The sequence below is a fragment of the Aptenodytes patagonicus genome, chromosome 3 (assembly GCF_965638725.1).
Source record: "Aptenodytes patagonicus chromosome 3, bAptPat1.pri.cur, whole genome shotgun sequence".
NCBI classification, from domain to species: domain Eukaryota; kingdom Metazoa; phylum Chordata; class Aves; order Sphenisciformes; family Spheniscidae; genus Aptenodytes; species Aptenodytes patagonicus.
Genome location: NC_134951.1, coordinates 53180583 through 53201738, shown reverse-complemented (window position 1 = coordinate 53201738; position 21156 = coordinate 53180583). Strand labels below are relative to the sequence as shown.

Sequence of the window (21156 nt, the reverse complement as noted above, 5' to 3'; positions counted from 1 at the left end):
TTTTTAATTTTAATCTCATGTTAGCTTATCAGCTTATAACAAGAGGCTTTTTTCTCCAGAGGAGAACCACAACATGGACAAAGTCAGATAACGTACATGAACCTTATTTTATATAAAGTATCAGCACTTTGTTTTGAACATAGAATAGCTCTTTTTGGAGCGCATCACTCAAATACTATTACTGATTTATTGAATAAGTATCCATACTGCCATTTTACAGGTGGGATCCAAGGCAGAAAGATGAAGCTCAAAACTGATTATAATTTTGGATTCTTTAAGTAAGACAATTGGGGTCTTAATTTTTATTTTTTGTAAGTAGTTAATCATAGAATCATAGAATAGTTTGGGTTGGAAGGGACCTGTAAAGATCATCTAGTCCAACCTCCCTGCTGTGGGCAGGGACATCTTCAACTCGATCAGGTTGCTCAGAGCCCCGTTCAACCTGACCTTGAACGTTTCCGGGGATGAGGCATCCACCACCTCTCTGGGCAACCTGTGCCAGTGTTTCACCACCCTCAGCGTAAAAAATTTCTTCCTTATATCTAGTCTAAATCTACCCCCCTTTAGTTTAAAGCCATTCCCCTTTGTTCTGTCGCAACAATCCCTGCTAAAAAGTTTGCCGCCATCTTTTTTATAAGCCCCCTTTAAGTACTGATAGGCTGCAATAAGGTCTCCCCGGAGCCTTCTCTTCTCCAGGCTGAACAACGCCAACTCTCTCAGCCTTTCTGCATAGGAGAGGTGTTCCATCCCCCTGATCGTTTTTGTGACCCTCTTCTGGACCTGCTCCAACAGGTCTGTGTCTTTCTCATGCTGAGGGCTCCAGAGCTGGACGCAGTACTCCAGGTGGGTCTCACCAGAGCAGAGTAGAGGGGCAGAATCCCCTCCCTCGACCTGCTGGCCACGCTTCTTTTGATGCAGCCCAGGATACGATTGGCCTTCTGGGCTGCGAGCGCACGTTGCTGGCTCATGTCCAGCTTTTCATCCACCAGTACCCCCAAGTCCTTCTTGGCAGGGCTGCTCTCAATCCCTTCATCCCCCAGCCTGTATTGATACTGGGGCTTGCCCCGACCCAGGTGCAGGACCTTGCACTTGGCCTTGTTGAATCTTATGAGGCTCACATAGGCCCACTTCTTGAGCTTGTCCAGGTCCCTCTGGATGGCATCCTGTCCCTCAGGCGTGTCAACCGCACCACTCAGCTTGGTGTCATCTGCAAACTTGCTGAGGGTGCACTTGATCCCACTGTCTGTGTCATTGATGAAGATATTAAACAGTACCGGTCCCAATACGGACCCCTGCAGGACACCACTCGTCACCAGTCTCCATCTGGACATTTGGCCATTGACTACTACCCTCTGGATGCGACCATCTAACCAATTCCTCGCCCACCAGACAGTCCACCCATCAAATCCATCTCTCTCCAATTTAGAGAGAAGGATGTTGTGGGGGACTGTGTCAAAGGCCTTACAGAGGTCCAGATAGACGACATTTGTAGCCCTTCCCGTGTCCACTGATGTAGTCACTCCATCATAGAAGGCAACTAGGTTAGTCAGGCAGGACTTGCCATGAAGCCATGGTGAAGCCATGCTGGCTGTCTCGAATCACCTCCCTGTCCTCCATGTGCCTTAGCATAGCTTCCAGGAGGATCTGTTCCATGATCTTCCCAGCCTCAGAGGTGAGACTGACTGGCCCGTAGTTCCCTGGGTCTTCCTTTTTTCCCTTTTTAAAAATGGGGGTTATGTTTCCCCTTTTCCAGTCAGTGGGAACTTCACTGGACTGCCACGACTTCTCAAATACGATGGATAGTGGCTTAGCAACTTCATCCGCCAGTTCCTTCAGGACCTGTGGATGAATCTCATTGGGTCCCATGGACTTGTGCACCTTCAGGTGTCTTAGATGGTCTTGAACCTGATGTTCTCCCACAGTGGGCGGCTCTTCATTCTCCCAGTCCCTGCCTTTGTCTTCTGTGGCTTGGGTGGTGAGGCTTGAGCACTTGCTGGTGAAGACCGAGACAAAAAAAGTCATTGAGTACCTCTGCCTTCTCTGTGTCCCGGGTAACCAGGTCTCCCATTTTGTTCCGGAGAGGGTCCACATTTTCCTTCATCTTCCTTTTATCCTCGATGTACCTATAGAATGTTTTCTTGTTGCCCTTGATGTCCCTGGACAGATTTAATTCTATCAGGGCTTTAGCTTTCCTAACCTGACCCCTGGCGGCTCGGACAGTTTCTCTGTATCCCTCTCAGGCTACCTGTCCCTGCTTCCACCCTCTGTAGGCTTCCTTTTTGTGTTTGAGTTTGTCCAGGAGCTCTTTATTCATCTATGCAGGCCTCCTGGCGTTTTTGCCTGACTTCCTCTTTGTTGGGATGTATTGCTCCGGAGCTTGGAGGAGGTGATCCTTGAATATTACCCAGCTGTCTTGGGCCCCTCTTCCTGCCAGGGCTTTGTCCCATGGCACTCTACCACGCAGATCCCTGAAGAGGCCAAAGTCTGCTCTCCTGAAGGCCAGGGTAGTGAGCTTGCTGTGCGCCCTCCTCGGTGCCCTAAGGATCTTGAACTCCACCATTTCGTGGTCACTGCAGCCCAGGCTGCCCTTCAGCTTCACATTCCCCACCAGCCCCTCCTTGTTGGTGAGAACAAGGTCCAGCATAGCACCTCTATGCCAATATATAGGGAAGCTCTGTGTTCCAAGCAGAGTGATGACTGACACCAACTGTCCTAGGCTGCTAAGCATTTCTGTAAGTCAGGCCTAACCTCTGTAGCCTAGCTTTTGAAAATGAGGAGTAAGCAATTGATGATAGATGGAAAGTTTGTCATCAGCTTATCAGGGTTCACATGCAACCTCTGTGGCAGAGAGAGAAAAAAAATCAGGATTTTTTTTTTTTATGGGCAACATTCATGTGAGCCATGAAAACCCTTCTGTTCTTCTCCAGCAACCTGATTTTTTTTCTCCACTTTCTAGCTTCTGCTACTCATCTGGCATTCTTCATCAAGTCTTGAAATGGCTGTTTTTACTTGAAGTCTAACTTATTATGGAGTAAATTCATCCTGTGCATTAAATGAGTCAGGCATGCTGTTGAAAAATAATGTTGGAAAATGATAGACAGATTGTATAAAGAGAGATAAAGTAACAGCAACTGAAGCCTCAGGGTAGTTTAATTTTTTGTTTAAATTTATTGAAACAGTACCATCATCTTTAAATAACTTCTTGCGTGTTTATTATGCAGTTAAGGCCAGCATGCTAGGCCTGCCTACCACAAAATGTTGAAGAGTCCTATGGTAATGGTTCTGTGAAACTTAGCAGATAGCTTACTAGAAAAAACTTTATCTGCACTTACTATGAATTCTTGTTGTTTTTTTGAATAGTGAAGTTCACGGTCCAACCTGAAAGTTAATGCACAGGGGGTTGTGTTGGTGGCATTTAACAATGTGCTGTAGTAGAATAAAAATCAAACTCTTTCTCAGGTGTAGGTAATGTATTCCCTTTGTTCAAGAAGTTTGAAATAATTTATGGGTAGGATGATTCTAGTCAAAGACATTCTTAAGTGGCAGGGCAATCCACTGTTCCTGGTGACAGATTTATTTCTGCCTATAAGCTGCAAGTGAACCATCATACTTGATCTATGAACTCCTTGCTTAAATAGTGGAATATTGCAAGTGAGAATTCTTTGTATTCATGAATGCGTTTAGGAAAAGATAAGAGTTGCCAAACAGATAAGGCAGCCTTACTTTTTTTTTTCTATGGATGGATGAATAAGGTAGTCCAGAAAAAAAACCAATACCCAGCCATCTGAATGTCTTTTTGTTATACTATGACTTCTAACTTGTTTTAAAAATGTAATGGTTATAAAAAGTTACTAGAAAAAATAATCATGTTTCCATGAAATGCATATGTAGTTTCATGATCATATCATATTAGAACATATTTCTTTATTTCAGTGAATGGTTCAGAGAAATACTGCACAATGTGCTTTAGAATATAGATATAGAAGAATGGATTTGATTTAAGGAATTTATTAATAACTCAAAACTTTCCTTTTTAAGGGAGCAAGTATATCGGAAATTAAGAAACAGTACCGTGCACTATCGCTAAAATACCATCCAGATAAAGGAGGAGATGAAGTTATGTTCATGAGGATTGCTAAGGCCTATGCAGCGTAAGTTTTTTTTGCCTACAAAAAATGGGAACTTGATATTATGGGGAAGGAAACCTCTAAAGTAATAATAGGGATGACCTAAGCAGCCAGGGAAAATGTGTTCGGATACGTAATGAAAGTCAAAACATGTCTCAGTTCAGTGCATACTTGCTCTGTACAAGTTAGAAAGGATGACTTAATTGTTTAGCAACTGTCAGAATACTGTAAGGTGTTAGGTCTTTGTATTAAACTTCCATGTCAGCTAGGAAAAGTGATTCCAGTGCAATACATATTAAATCTTAAAGATGACAAAGAACAAAATGGGTCTTGCAGTTTTTAACCAACCAACCCTGTCGCAGCAATTCTGAAGCATTGCTTAGAAAATAAATATACTGTTCGTTTCACCTGGTGATAAAGCCATAGAATAAGAGACAGTATTTTAACTCTGTTCCCATCTAGCGACAAAGATGTTTCGTTCTGAGTCAGTTTTCTCTCAGGTCCCCCATGTCCCTCTTCACTTGCACTTGCCTTGCAGTCCTGATTTTTTCACTCAGTGACTGTTTCATATTACCTATGTAGTTCTTAAAAGCCGAATCCTCGAATCCTCTTTTCCTTCAGAGTATTTTTTGGCCTTACCTCTGCTTAGAGCTTTTTTTTTTTTTTTTGATCTGAGAGATGATGTGTAATATTAGAATTTGGTAGAAAGGAAATCCCTTTTTATTGACTTTTTCCATAATCAAGATGCGGGTTTGGGTTTTGTAATGCTGTTCATACATGGAATATTAATACAGCTTTATATTCTTTTCTACTCTAAATGATCATCTGTCAGAGTCCAATACCCTCTGACCAGGTTCTTCTAGGTACTCCACGTGTGGAGCATGTAATGTTTAATGTCAAATTTGCTTATCTGAAGACAGTTGATGTTACATGGGATTTCTGATTTAGCAGAGTGATACATTTGTATCGTGTTTTTAGTCTATTTTGTAAGTTAGACTTAGCAAAATATTGCAATTTCAATATGCTGTTCAATCACAATAGCAATGTGATTCCCATTACCGATCTCTGTAATAAGCTCATTGTCACGATGCTGGGCATCCCCAGGCACTGGGAAGGCATGTGTGGGTTGAAGCCAGCTCAAGCCTGTTGTTCTCTTCAAAATTCTTTTGCTACTTGTCTAGTTTTTATACTCTTATGTTGGGCTGAGCCAGGTATGTACTCCCCCCATGCTGGTCTTGCAAACTTGAGGAGAAACATTTGCACTACCAGTTGATCTGCTCAGCTGTTGATAGGTGTTTACCTAAAACAAAGGCCACCCTCCGGTCCCCTTTGTGTTGAGACAGAGTCAGGTTCTTTGCACCAACTGTGGTGAGTCACTGTAGTCAGTCTGTGATGTGCTTCACTGCACATCGCCCTTGCCCATCCCCTCTGAGCCTTCTTCTGTTGTAGGGGTATATTGGGTCAGTCACATCATCGGAGAACCGAGCAAATTGGTGATTTCTGCTTTTAAGTCAGTTGTCTATGTCGTTGACCTTACTGACTGTTTGAGATTCCTGTTTGGGGTGAAGTGAGAAGGAGAACCAGCACCATGCTCACTTGAGCAGTTTTGAAATCATACTTTCTGCTTAAATACATCTGCACACTATGCAGGTCTCTTCAATAGGATATTCTGGCGTTGCTTTCTGAACTCCTGAAACATCTCACTTTGCTTTGCAAGCTAGCACTCAAATGCTTGGTGATACAGTTTGATACTTCAAACACTAGTGCAAGGGCTGTGGCAGAGGCGTATCTTGAAGTAAATGATGGTGAAGTTCCTTAGCTATGCTGTCTTGAAAGAATATAAAAGCTACCCATTCAATGAGTCTGCTTGTTAACAAATGTGAGACTTAGAAATGATCAGGACATGTCGGACTCGTTCACTGGGTTTCTTCCGTATAGCGAATGCGTGGTGTTCTGTTTCCTAAAGCAGTAGTCTTCCTTCTAGGAACAGGGATTCTGTTTGAGGTGGTATATTTGTTGCCAAGAAACTGTCATTACAGAACAGGCATAGAAATTGTAAGATTTAGGAGGCGGTGTCTTAATTTATTTCTCTCTTCTTAAATATGAAACTAGGGAGTTCCAGGGAAAAAAGCAACCAAACGCACACATGCCATCAAAGGTTAAAAGTCTAGAATAAGCGAATTAAAAGCCCACAGGGACAACTTCTGCTGTGTCAACTCATCTTGCATATTCACCTTCCTTCCAAAAAAAGACAATGTTTTCAACCTTTGTTGTCTTTCAAAATTTGCTGAACTGTAACCTGGCATTGAAAAGTGCTCTTTGATGGGTACGCAGTCACTCTCATGAAAGGGAGATGTGATTGTTCCATCTCCTGTATGAGGGTGCACCTTCTGTGTCTGATTTCTTTTGCTGTCAAAGTGCTAAAAGAATTTGCCTGTGTATCATGGAGGAATACAGCAGTATTGTTTCATATCAGATTTCATACAAACAATAGCAGAAGCTGTTTAGCTTGCCAGACCATCTCTGAAGGATAGTATAAATACCATATTTTAAAGTTTCTGTATGTTAATGATTTAGAGAAATTTCTTCTGTATTAACTTAATATCTCTTCTTGATACTAGCTTAACTGATGAAGAATCACGAAAAAATTGGGAAGAATTTGGTAATCCAGATGGACCACAAGGTAACAATTATGAATGACAGAAGTCCTGTAATTTCTGTGCATTGAGCTGTGTAATATCTGATCATTTGAGAAGCACTCAGATCTTAATGCATATAGAATAACTTTTTCTTATGATTTGAAACAATGCATCCAATCAATTCTTTGCTTGTGAAACTGGCTCTGGGGTGGTGGTGGGAGGGGAAGGCAGGAAAGAGTTTGCTTTCACGTTCCTCAAACTTCTTATTAGGGGAAAAAAGAGAAGGGTATTTTTTTAATTAGTCAGCTTCAGTAAGTTACCTAGAGAAACTTGCCAATATTAAAAGGAGGTATAAGTGAAAAATAGAATAATACTCATCAGAAACCTGTCACTTTTAAACATTTCTTAGTATTTACGATCAGACACTATAAATGTATATTGAAAAATTAACAACTAGCCATAATGCAACAAACACACTTCGAAGGGATGTACGTGAGGATATGTATGTATTTAAATAAATATTGTATACACATCTGCCTTCCATTTGCTGGAAGCAGTACTGTTTGAGTGTAGCTTTATGCCACCTTCATCTTGCTTGAGGAGTCCTGCTGATTATCCCTATGCTGGTAGATTGTTTCTGGGCAGGTAGCTACATGGAAATTATCCTGATGATGGGGTATTAAAGTTTTACAGTAGATGATCCAAACTAAAACAATTTGAGACTGAAAGTTAATAGATTATTTTTTTCCCTCTTATTTGCAGTTGCGTGAGTTGCTTGTAAAACATCTTTGTGACCGTTGTCTAAGTGGACTAGTTGTGAGGAAGAATATTGTATATTTCTAGCTGCTTCTGATACTCATTACAAGCAAGAAGGAAACCTGCCATCTGTTAGGACAGGCCTCTGTAGATCTCTGCTTGTTGATGCCCTGCAGTTCGTGGGACTAAGTTATACTGCATATCTACATGGAAGGAGTTAAGGCCAGCGTGGAAGTAGTAAATTGAATTTGTAATTTAATTGTGAAGTTACTGGATGACATGAGGGAACTCTGTGCTGGAAATTCTTCTCCTGAATTATATCCATACAACATGGGAAATTAATTATAAAAGGGAATACACTCCCCAGCCCCTGAACCAGTGTTTCAAAAAAACAATCTTCACTCTCCCTTCAACAAAACAACTGTGCCAACTAAATCATAGTCTGACAAAGGCATTTCTGATGGACTAAGGTGGTGGTTTGGTTTCTTTAACCACTGTGTTTTATAGCATAGCAAACTTCTTTAAGCTCCTAGCTTCTCTAGGTTTCCTAGACAGGCAAGTAGGGAGGACTCTGTCCCTCTTGCTGCAAAATACAAATACAATCTTGCTTCAGAAATGCTGTCACAATATCAGCAAAATGGTGCTGTAAATTTTAGTCTGGTATATGCACAAATAGCTTTCCTAGGGCCTTTCCTGATGTTAAGCTGTTTTTTGTATCCACAAGCTACTAACTTAGTGTTGCCGAGGCATAGGATTTCAAGTTAGGCAATATGTCAGTGTCCTTGAACAGACCTGAAGCTGTGACTTCAAAAGAAAACTCAGCCAAAAGCTGAGAATTTAAAGGCATGAAGATCCTTGAGCGGTTGGCTCAGAGATCCCTTTCACAGACTTAAGGGACTCTGGATCCCCGAAGGGCAGAATGAAATGATTCTTTCGTAGGGCAGCAGTTTGTACTGTGTGTGAAGCCTCCTGCTCTTCTGAAATCCTAACTCAGACTATGGTGGAATTGGAGTTCTCTGCTTTGTTTCTAGGTCTCTCATCGTTGCTTCATCTGAAGGGTGGGAAGAAGCCTGAGACTTTCTCTCTCCCATCCTCTATTCTATAACCTTGTTCTACACTGAAGTGTGAGGAGCTTTCTAATGTAGTGAAATTCATCTTCTCTTCATTTATACACCTGTGGTGTAGAAATCTGCATGCAAGCTATGTACTCTAGTTTTTTAGTTCTATGTAGTCAAAGAATGGAGACAGTCCCTTTATAGAGGTATATTCTGGGATGAGATGAAGCGCATCTGGTGTTAGACAGGTCTAACCAAGTTAGATGAGGTACATCCCACTCTCTGTGCCCAGCGCAAAGGAACAGCAAGCAGTGTTCCTCTCTATCCAACTGAAGCAGCATGGAGGTTAGAGGCAGGCAAACAAGATTTTCTTGCCTTCGGCATGACTTGCTCCTTTACTAAAAGTAAAATTCTGAATGTGCAAAATCATTTGGAGAGTGTTCAAAGCAGGTGAGGGCACCTGGAGAGTGAAAAGATACGCTTTTAATAATGTAAGGCAGTTTTAGTAGACTATTTCCCCTTGATGTTTGCTAGTGCTTCAGCTCAGCGAGCATGGATGGGGGCAAGCAGACTCTCAGACCAGAAGAGAAAGAGCTTTGTACTGAACAGCTACTGCTCCTGGAACAGTTTGAAGCTACTATCCTAAAGGTGAAAAATATTGTAGGAAACTGAAATTGGTATCACCAGTAAAAGACACATTACATTTTTAGTAGATTCTTCTAAAAATCCATAACCATTAACAGGTACGGAAGTATCTCCAGACTCTTCTCCAGAGCAGGGCATTTCCTATGACTTAATGTGCTAAATTCACTGGGTGTTATTCTGTTGAACTCCTAAGCTTGAGATACGGTCAAGCTGGTCAGTTGTTTAATTTGAGTCTCAGCAAGTAGTAGTTCCCGACTTAACTACACAGAAGTCACATTAGGCTTACGCATAACAACTGGTTGTCTGAATGGATGGCTGTCACAATCTGTTGAGACAGTATCAGAATAGTATCTAAGTACATAGGGGATCCTAGTCTGTCCTTATGTAAGGCAATACTCCTTATTGATACCTGCTAGTAACTGAGGAAAGCATGGGGTTTGGGTTTTTTGGGGTTTTTTTTTGTTTGTTTGTTTTTTAAGCAGGCTCTAGAAATTTGTAAAGTCTTTTTTTTTTTTTTTTTTCCCCCTTGGTTTCCTAGGTGGAATAGCTAGCGTTTGCAAAGTTCTATTTATTACCGCTAAAGTGTCTGAAGACAAGCTATTTTATGCTGTTCTGCATTCAGATCTGTGTACTGTAGATGTTACTGTTAAAGAATCATGTCTTCTATTTTCTGCAGCCTAACATCTTTTGAATTGAAAAGTGTTCCTTTGTTACCAATCACACAGAAATTTGAACTGGTAGAGGGTTTTATTTTTACAATTTACAGCTTAGAACACTTTAAAGTTACAAACTAGTAAAACTTTTTCCACAGAATTCATTTGCTCAAACAGTTTTCTTGCAGTTCATGTATTTACTGATCTATATGTATTTAAACTGCTGAAAACTCTGCAAGGCAAAGCTCATAAATCTTTCCATCTGTAAAATCTTTCTCTATCTTTTTATATATTAATAAATCTTGCATATCTATTTCACTGCAATATGTTAAGGTAAAATCTTTGGTATTTCAGATGTTATTTTATTGCACACTTGAGTATTTCTAATTTGTTTTTTGATTTTGCTAAATTTGTTAGAATTTTGCTTATTGAAGTGATAAACACGAGGATTTTTTTTTGTGGATTGGTGGTTTTGTTGGGTTTTTTTGTTTGTTTGTTAGACTTAATGTGACTTTACAACAATTCCTTAATACTTTATAGTGAATTTCTTTTCTTTCATTCTACAGCTACAAGCTTTGGTATAGCTTTGCCAGCTTGGATTGTGGATCAGAAAAATTCAATTTTGGTGAGTCAGCTTACTTAGCCTAAGATTTTAAGATGAACTTTCAAGTGTTCACCTTAAAATGTTTGTGCTTAATACTGCCCATTTTAGTGATAACACGTAGTTAATAATACTTCGGCCCAAATGCACATTTTTGAAGCAAACTTCAGGAGTCAAAAGTGTTAGAGTAGCTTAAATCGAACCTTTGAGAGTAAAATATTAATATGCTTGGAAGGATCTCATTGCAATGATAATGAGGTTGTACTGTGGTCACCCCTGCTACAAAGTGTGTGTTTGTTGCAAGGAAACACATAGAACTGCTTGTTTCCTGGATTTCTGTAGTTCCATTTTTGGCTTGCTAGTGATGCTGTAATCATGCAGTGTCTACATGTTCTTTCTGTTGCATTTGTTGCTGCAAGGTATTTGGCTTACCCGCTTGATTTCTTTTAATGCGGTAATCATCTCTGTCCACTGCATTACAGTTTAGCTGCCAACTCTTTAATTATTAAAGAAACCCACCTGAGACAATGCATGGATGATTTAAAAGATTACTTATACTAAACTGATACTCCTTATTTAAACCCTACTCAACTGATTAGATTACTTGTAAGTTGTTCTTCAGAAATAATTACAGGTATTATGCAATAAGCTTCCATTCATTTGTAGTAGGCTTCTGGTAATACTACTTGACTGTATTTTAGAACAAAGATTAAACAAGAGTGGTATTAAGTAACTGGAGTGTCTAATGCACTACGTTTCATAATTTATCTCTAGGTTTTGCTTGTATACGGATTAGCCTTTATGGTTATTCTTCCAGTTGTTGTGGTAAGTATTATCTGACTAATGTTCTACCCTCTGTAACCAAGCTGTAAACAAAGCTGTCTTAGACATAAGTAGAGTTGTTCATTCTTGCCTTTCATGGAGAGAGAGCGTGAGTGAGCTTTTTTTTTTTTAGTGTGGGTGTTTTATTATGTAAAAAAAAGTAGCTGCTGTAGAGTTTCCAAAAAAATGCAGTGCCATGATGGAGAGAGGGCTGTAGGGAAAATACTAGATATCACAAGAGTTAGAGACTGAGTTTATGTAATTTGTCTTGCACCTTCTGTCATTCATCACATGAAAATTAGTATGATGTGATGAACTTAAGAGTATATTCAGTGGTGTTACTGTAGAGCCAAGACTGAGATGTTTGTAGCTGGTGGTACTAGAATGATTACTGCATATGGAACAGGTTGTTGCTTTGGTTTCTCCTGGCTGCCTTTGTTTTCGTAACTTCAATTTTTATTGATCTTCTGTACACCATGAGGTGTCTGCCCTTGAGAGTCCTTTGTGTGAGGAATCAATTGCTAGGTGAGTGGTATTTCAGGGCTTGGGTTTGCCCTACAGTATTGCTTTTGAACAATATCCCTTGTCCAGTGATTGTGCATTTGTGGTATGGCATGAAGAAAGACTCAGACAATTGACACCCAGAAACTGTCATGCTTTTGGGAAGACTTTTATTTGAGAAAGTGTCCGGGGGTCTTGGCAACTGCTTGCACCTCTGTGTGCAGAGGCTCAGCCAGGCATTATCCCGTCTCTTTGAGAGTCTTTCTGCATAATTGAGGATTCAGTGTAGAAAATTAGATGTGGCAATTTCAACAAGTTGTTGAATAAGAAGACTAAACCCCAGGGTACAATGTCTACCTATTTTTCTCGTCTTTCCTTTTAGGTTTCAGTTGGTATCTGTTGGTGCTATTTTGTATACGTGTACTTTTAGTGATTTATACCAGGTTTATCATAGCTCAGGTAAAAGTAAACATCCTTTCTGTTGTTATGAAGAAATGTCCTGAGCAGAGAAGAAAATAATCTGCCTCTTCTTGCTCCTATACCAGATGTAGACTTCTGCATTCAGACTTGTCACTGTAAATTTCTTTTATAGTCAGTGAAGAGGAATAGTCATTTTTATGGAGCAAGTTATTCTATCATTTCATTCTAAAGTAGACATACAAGATGATTCATGCCTTTAATGGGCCTGTTTCTCTTTTATGAATCAGTAAAGAAGCCGAAGTTAACTACAGTGTAGTCATCCTATATTTGAGATAGGCATCTGAGGTAAAGTAAGGCTAGTTCCACCCTTGGAATCCAGATCAACAAAAAAGGAAAATACTGATACGTAGTTCTTCCTAGACCTCCACTGACCTAAATAATGTTCTGTACATGAGGCGAGAGAGATGAGCTGTATCTGCAAAAGCAGTCAGAGCAGCCTCTTTCATGTATATTTGGACTGGCTGTAGTTATATTTTTTTCTTCCAGTAGACAAAAATTTGATAGCTATGGGATTATAGTCTAAATTTTTCTGCAGAAAAACTTTAAAAAAAGTTGTGTACTATTTTGTGTCAGGGTTAATCTATTCATAGAAGAATCAAACCTAATTTATTAAAAAAAAAAAAGTGTTTATGGGGAGCCAGTCCTAGAGCATTTCCCAAATAATTAAGTAAATTGCAGACTTCTTGCTATGGTAGGGGAATTTACACTATTGCCTATTAAATTAATAGTAGTAAGCATCACTTACTACTTTACTGCTTGTTACTTTTCACTTGTGATAAACTTTACAATAGATTGAGATGTATCTTGGATGTGTTTTCTCATGTTAGTGAGCTTTGCTTCCAAGGAGGAGTTTAATGAACAGACTGCAGTTTATAACCCAGCACACCACTTTTCGTAAAATATATTACAGAGTATAATCACTGTACAGTGAGTTCCATAATTTGAAGTCACTGGTTTAATGCTAATGAGAGAATTATTGGAGTGTTTCTGAAGGGTTGGAAAACTTTTTCTGTCAACCTGAAGGCGTGTGGCTTAATTCTGAAAATTTGCAGCAAGGGCACTGGGCCACATCCAAATTCCCCTTCTGAAAAGCATTTTCTGATTAGGTGACTTAAATTATTTTTTTTGCAATGAGAGAAATCTCTTACTTTGTTCTTGGTTTGACCTTGGTCTGCCTAAACTGAGTTTAACTTGAATGCTGTGTTGCACAGTAAGGAGTTACCAGTAAATCGAGAGGATTTACTGTTTAGTGCATTCAGTACAACAACGCCAAAAATAAATAAAGCACTGTATGTGTGTGTGTGCATGTGTCGGGGGGAATTCTCTAGGCTTGAGATAATCTAAAAACTTTTAGCATTAGATTCTCTCAGATGAATATATTGGTGTGCTTTTAAAATTTGTGTTGGTACATTTTTTTTGTTTCCTTCTCCTTTCTGAGATTCAGTTGACCGTAACATAGGTAAAGTCAGTTGGGCTGAGCTAACAGGTTGTGAACAGATACAAGGTGATCCAGTATAGCTGTTCTGATGCTTCACTGTAGCTGGCATAATTTTGTTCTTGTTAAATATCTCAGGGTTCCTGGTGGTACCGATCAATACGATACAGTGGAGATCAGATTCTTATTCGGACAACTCAAATATATACATATTTTGTCTATAAAACACGGAACATGGACATGAAACGTAAGTGAAAGGCATCTTGAAATGTTGATGTGTTCATCTGAAATGTCAATCTACTGATGTTAAAATACTTCTGCCTTACAAGTCTTTATTAGGTTAAAATAATATTTCTGGTTATTTGAGAATTTTTTTAAAAACTTCATTTTGTTGCAGGTGAAGAGTACTCTGTAAGAAGACAACTATTTGGGGGAGGGAGTCATATAGATCTATATCTACATGTGTCTATAAAAAAACCAAAGGATATTGTATGCTGGGAAAAACAGACGCTGACCTGCCTGTAGTCCTGAGTTACTATGTGGCCACTGGGAGTGCAGCCTGTATCTGCGTGTTTTCTTCTGTTAATGTTAACAAAATGGGCTTTGGGAATTTTCTAGGGAGGGGCTGTCATAATTTTTTTTTTTTGTATCACCAAGGAACGAAATAGCATTACTGGTACTCTGTTCTTACTTGTTATGTTGTAGCTAAATTTGTTTAAAAATTTTGCTCCCTATCAATTTCATGTTACTTTGTTACTTGTTTATAGTTTTTGATATACTTATTTTTCTTGTCTGCTCACTTTTAAAGAAATGAAAATAAAATTTTCTGGGGAAATCTGTAGATTAGTTATGTTGGACTTTATCTTGGTCCACGATATCCTCAGGTGCAGAATTGGATCTTTCAGTTTGGAGGCTGGTATGGGCCTGAAGAATTAGCATGGTACCAATAAGTTCTAGATTGGATTTTACTAGATTGCATGCTCAGAGCAATTGAAAAGCAGAATAAAACAACAAAAAAAAAAACTTAAAAAGGGGTCATAAATATATTCTTGTACTCCTTTGAATTGCACTGTTGTTTAGCTTTAGATTTGCTGAAAGATTGCTGGAAGCATCCACGCTTGATACATCCCTTTCCTGCTGAACAGAAATGCTTCACAGATAATCCGAGAGGTCTAGGAGATAAGAGTATGGAAATACATTAGCTTTCTAGTCACAGCACAAATGGATTTGTGTGTGGGGTTAATTTAGGCCAGTTTATGCTTTCCACCTTGTCATACTCCACGCTTTTTCCCCTTTCCGAACAGCTGGGTGTGAAAGGAGGAAGGGGAGAGTAGGTGAGACACCTTTAGAAGTTCAGGGAGTTCGCTGCAAACCTGTTCTCTTCTTTCTCCAAACTTGGCAACAGTAGATTATTTCATGTTGAACCTTGCTCAGAACCATAGCTTTGAGGCTTGCCTTGTCTCTCCTGTGGATTGGTTAAAAAGTTAACTGTAAGTTTAAGTGGCCTTATTTAAGGACTTAACATTTTCAAGGAGTCCTGGGGTCAGAGGCAGGTCAGTTATTTACACTGAGGTCTGTTGTGCAGTCTGAATGAAAAATGAGGTGCAGCTGCGGTGGCTTAGACAAATCACACAGTGATCAGGTAAGGCTTTTGCTTGGTTGTGAGTTCCACACTGGTGTAAGGTACCAGTACCAAAAGTCAAGGCCTGGGCAGATGTAATCAAACTGGGCTAGGGAAATGGTGAGACAAATCTGCGTGGCTTGCCTTGTGTTAGATATTTTTAAAAAACTCATTTGTATTGAAACCTAAAAAACTTCCTTTCTTGAGGATACACAGTTGTGGATCTTAAATAAGAGGAAAGTATTTATAATTGTCTGAAACCCTTCGTTATGCTCTGCTCAGGAAGTAAATAGATAATCGAGAATGGAAATGAAAATCGATGCTCAGGGAACTTGACTAGTTGTTAGTAGGTGGAATTCACTGAGCACTGCAAGTAGGCAAAAATAACTGACTTGCTCAGAAAAGAACTTGTTCAAATTTTAAGAATGAATTTTGTGTAGCTATTGCTGAAAAAGTTATTTTTAACTGGAGCAAATGATGGGGTTGAGCTTTCATTGTCTGTTTGAGGCACCTGATATGTTCGTGAGCAGAAAGGTCATAATGGGGCTAAAATACCCCATTGTGTAGGTCTTTCATCTTAATTACACAACAGAATATTTTGAGGTAGTATGGATTTTCCTAATCCATTCTCCTAATCACATTAGGAGAAGAGCAGTCCATCTTAATGGGATTTGTTTGCAGGGGTATTTATTGAACTGGTTTTCTAATAATTAAAAGAAAAATTTTTGGTGAATTTTTGATGCTGACTGAATGGAACATGGAGTTGAAATTTTATCCTTCCCGCCTCCCCCTCCAGTACACACATTGTGGTGGAGCCACAGGCATGTGAATTGCTGAGAGGAATCGTTCTGTGAGCATGCAGTAGTAGTCAAACTGCTGTGCAGTGACGTCTGCCAGTCCTAGAGGAGTCTAACTATGTTTTTGTAAAGACATTTAGAATCAAATGCTGGACTTGATGCCATGCAAAATGGAGCCTTGAGTGATCTCTTTTGTCTTGTGCCAGGCATTGGTTCTTGCCTCCTTTGCCCTGTGGCAGTACTAACTGATCCACTAAATAGAGAACGTGGTATATTCATGGTTGTTGGGGGAAGAGCGGGAATAAGTTTTATGGCTGAGGGTTCTGAAGAAATCGCTCAGTGGCATAGGATGTTGCTGACATTTTCTCTGTCTGCCTCCTATCTTTGCAGGGCTTATCATGGTTTTAGCAGGGGCATCTGAATTTGATCCTCAGTACAATAAAGATGCTACGAGCAGACCAGCAGACAACATTCAGATACCACAGGTTAGTTATATCAAGAGATGTTTTATAAATAACTGACCCCTTCAAGGGAAGAGGGAGATGGCACTTCTAGGTGACCAGATGACAGTATTCAAGTTCTCAAGGCATTAATTTTGTTGAGATGCAACTGTATCTCTTCAGAAATAGAAATCAGAAGCTAGACTTGATTTAATTTTTTTAAAAGAAAAGATAACATTAATTGGTGATAATGCTTAGCTTAAATGGAATCAGTTTAGTATATAGGCTGCTGGGTTGGGTTTTTGGGGAGGGGTCAGCTAAATAGGGAATTAGAGTGGAAGTCCTTATAAATTTTGAGTATTGATATAAGGTGATTGCCGTTTGATAAAGTGCTTTTGAATCATTAACACATATCTGGTTAAATATGTTAATAGTGAAATAAAATTATTATCTGATGTCTGAATTAATAATCTCTTTAAATATTATAACGATTCTTCCATGAATGTCAGTTCCCCTCTGGTTGCCTTTTATTTTCATTTCCACTCAGTCTTCCCAACAGAGATTCCATAATGTATACTGTGGCAAATAATTATTGCTAGCAGAGTTTTAGGAAGTCTTAATTATCAGCAACTAACACTTTGATTTTAAGAAGTTTGAAGCACAGTATACAAAATGTTCCAATGAAAATGTTTTGAGTTTGCAAAATGAGGGAGCGTAGTCTCACAGATTTAACCTTTGCATGCACACAATTGAATTTTCAAGTTGTAAACATACTTTCATGTCCTAAACATAAAGAAAATATACTGAGAAACCTCTTTACTTCACTGTCTTTGCTTCTTTTACAAATTCTTTATTATCTTGTGGACTTTAAGAGAAGGAGCTGGAATTGTGGTTAGGTGAGGTTTTTCAGCAGGCATTGCGCTTGGGAGCACGTGACTGGGAAAGATCACCTTAATCACCATAGGAGTCTTGTTTGTGACCAATTTATATCAGTGTGTTTTGTCATCGTTATTCTTGAGTCGAAATGATTCTTGCTGTGTGTATCCTTAATGCATTTATAGACAGAAGCAATAGCCCATTTGTTCTCTTTTTGACTTAATTTTGTTAAGCTAGAAAAGCTGCTGTCTTTTAATCCCCTCTTTCCCAAAAGGCTCTTCATTTCCCTCATCCTGCTACGTGCTGAATAGGGTACTGTCCCCAGTTGATGTATTTCTAAATTTTACATTATTTTTTATTTTGTCTGCTCAGAATTGTCCACAGTATTCCATCTTAAGTCTTAGCAGTGCCTTAATCAGTGGCACTGCTATTCCTGTATTTCTGCAGGGAATAACTTTCAGCATACTGTTTTCCACAGCTGTTTCATATGGTGGTTTAATACAGGTAGTGTGGGATCACGGTTTTCCAGATTTCTCTTGTCTTATATACCCCTGTTTTCCAGCTAACAAGCTCCCATCTTCGAGCTGCAGTTCTTGTTAGTATGCAAGTGCATGACCTTGCATTTTATACTATTGGATTTTGTTCCATTTCTAAAGCTGCAGTCATCTGTGTTCTTTTTTTCTTAGTATGTGGCAGTGCAAGTCTCCAAAGCATCAATACAGAAGGGTATTGCTAATAATTTTTGTTAGTGTATCCTGCTTTTTGGGCTATGATTATTGTTCCCATTTTTATTTCACTGTTTTACCATAAACCCCGTATCGATACTTTTATAAAAGTTTTCCTATCAAAGTTTTAGTTGTTTTGGTCTGGTGTTATACCAGGATGTGCTTATAAGGAACTTCTTATTAGAAGATCTTGAAATTTTCAAGTGTAGGGAAAGGCTGGTCAAAGGTCAGTGTAGCTTTGGCTGCTGATATCCTAACTTCCCTTTGTGGTTGGAGATTTTTAAACCTCAGTCTCCCCTCAGGTGACTTGACCTAAAAAGTGAAGTTTCTGGGCCATGTATTGATTCTTGTAAACTATGAGCGTCTGTTAGTCAGCTTTGCAGCTTCTCCCTCCAGGGTTTTCAACAAATTCAGATGAGAGAGACCTGTTTGAACTGTGTGTCTTGGTCTAGTCAGGATCAAGATAAGTCATCCTGGATAAAGAATACCACGCTTTTTTTTCAAGTCGGTGCTGTTTATAAATAAGTTAAAATACTTGATCTTCAGCCTACCAGGGAGTTCAGGCTTATAACCCTCCTTCCTGTGATACTTGAGGCTATTTCTGAGGAAGTTGGCTAGGTCTTAGACGGGTGAAAGGTCTCAAGATGATGCTGTTGCTAGTGCATACTGAGTTTCATATAAATATTGTAGAAATATGGTTGAATCTCGTAAACCTTGGCAATAAAATCAGATTTTAAACATTTATTTATCAATACAAATTTACTCAATACTATTCAAGGCAAGTTTCTTTTGTGCAATTCTTTACTTCCTCCGTCACACCCACATTGAAACAAGGCATTTAAAGATACTTTTTGACTTTTTGGAGCTGGGTTATGAATAAAAATGGCTAATGTTCATCTCTACAGAACTTTCCAGGGAAAAGTTACTTAAAGGCTTGCTTTGTGAATGTAACTTTTTTCCTTGTAAACTGTTCTCCTTCTGTATTTGTTTCTCTTTAGCACCAAAATAGCTATTTGTATTTAACTATTTTATTTTAGCTAATCAGAGAAATTGGTGGCATAAATTTAAAGAAGAATGAGCCTCCACTCACCTGCCCTTACAGCCTGAAAGCCAGAGTTCTGCTGTTGACTCACCTTGCCAGGATGAAAGTTCCTGAGGTCCTTGAAGAAGGTAATGGCTTCTCCACTAACTGGATATTGTTGGAAACAGAGCAACACATTGCATGCTACAGTACTCATAAACATACTTTTTGTCCATTAGAGTTGCATGGATCTCTGCTCAATAATCTCTATGCAGTGTACTTAGATTTTCAACTTTAGTGACTCTCTAAAACATTTACTTAGCATTTTCTTATTCTCTTGATAGCCCTGTAATATTAATATCCTAGTTTTTAATGCATTTTGGCTGCAAATGTGACTGATCTTTTTTTTTTCTTTGTAATAGAATAAAGTTAAACATGTGAAGTGTATTTGCCTTTCAGAGTAAAGAAATCTAAGATAAGCATAATATTGCTCTCTAACATTTCCATTCATGGTTATTTTTGGAGTTGTTTACCCCCACTAGGTAAAGCAAGGGTGACAAGATTAGAACTTTAAAATGTCAGTTACATGAGCTTCAGTTTTGTGTTTTGCAATTTTTCATGCTTGTAAATATACAAACTGAAATGTTTCTAAATGCAGTTCTTAAGTTTCAACCATGAGCTTCATGGTTTCTTAGGCTGACCAGGAAACTTGAGATGTTCTATATTTTAATGCAAGTGGGAAAAAAAAAAACCCTGAACCAAACAAACAATGAAGGTGCTTTGGTTCAAATTTTTCAGTTTCTTTCAAAAGAAAAATGATCAGTTTTAAATAGCCACTAAAAATACCTCCTCTTCCTTGCCACTTAGTTACTGTTTGTACTTAGAACTTCACAGATCTGTATTCAAAAGTAGTTAGTACTTCACAAATAATATTTTTCCCAAAATCGGTGTTTCACTTAGAAGTAAAAATCCTTTTTTTTTTTAATTACCTGAAGAATTAATAGTATTTTAATAAGACTGGTAAATCGTCTGCGCCATCCTGTTGCTTTTTTAGATGGATCTAATAAGTACTTCATTTGGTGTGGAAGCTGCTTGTCTGGTACATAAAATTTGTGTTCCCTCTTAGCACTTGCTCTTTCCTGTTTTGTTACGGAGTGTTACGGATGGGTGTGTCAATGTGAATAAAGCGATATTTTCAATAAGATGAGAATGCATAGAAATTAAGACTGTACCATTAAATGTCCTGTTCGTGTAAACACTCCCCTTTTTTCCTAATAGAAGTGCAGCATAATTGCAGCCAGTTATGTCTTGCAGATCAGCAGTTTATCCTGAAAAAGAGTCCTGCACTACTTCAAGAAATGATTAATGTGATCTGCCAACTAATAATAATGGCTCGAAGCCGAGAAGGTAAGAAAAGAAACTGTATAATTAAAACTAGTAAATATGATTCTTCATTGCAGTATTTCATTGGTTCTTGTGAGAAACTTAACCTGTGATATTTAGAAATGCCTAAATGCACTTTTGCTCTTTTCACTGTAATGAGAGAGCTCTCCATTTTGAAGATTGAAATGCTGCTGCTGCTGCCAAGTCCTGCTCTGAAATCTTGAGTATCTGTGTTCACCTTGTAATTTTTGCAACTAAAAGTTTCACCTTAAGTGCAATTGAAAACCTTTTCTTAAAGATCTGGTCCATTTTTGGTAGCAAAGCACTTAGTATAAGACACATTGAATCTTGTGTTCATCTGTCTTTTAATTTGCACTTTCACAGTTCTTCCTCTTCTGTTACGAGTGTCACTTGTGTTTTGGCTCATTTCTTTGCTGTCATTTCTTTGTGTGTTGCTCGTATTTCTCCATTTCTGGTTCCTATGCTGTTGATACTGCTATGTAGTTTTTTTCCCGAACTTGTAGTGGCAGGTGCTTTGCCATAATTGACGTAAAAATTACAATTTAATTGAAATGTAAT

General features: G+C 38.7%; 1 protein-coding gene across 1 annotated transcript in view; it reads left to right on the top strand.

Moving 5' to 3' along the window:
• SEC63 (SEC63 protein translocation regulator) overlaps positions 1 to 21156 on the top strand; it is a 65689-nt gene that overhangs the window by 21858 nt on the left and 22675 nt on the right. The window contains exons 4-11 of the mRNA XM_076333351.1: positions 4039 to 4151; positions 6749 to 6810; positions 10442 to 10500; positions 11251 to 11301; positions 13853 to 13961; positions 16523 to 16617; positions 19211 to 19343; positions 20509 to 20601. Coding sequence (XP_076189466.1) covers positions 4039 to 4151; positions 6749 to 6810; positions 10442 to 10500; positions 11251 to 11301; positions 13853 to 13961; positions 16523 to 16617; positions 19211 to 19343; positions 20509 to 20601 — 715 coding nt within the window. The remainder of the gene's footprint in view (positions 1 to 4038; positions 4152 to 6748; positions 6811 to 10441; positions 10501 to 11250; positions 11302 to 13852; positions 13962 to 16522; positions 16618 to 19210; positions 19344 to 20508; positions 20602 to 21156) is intronic.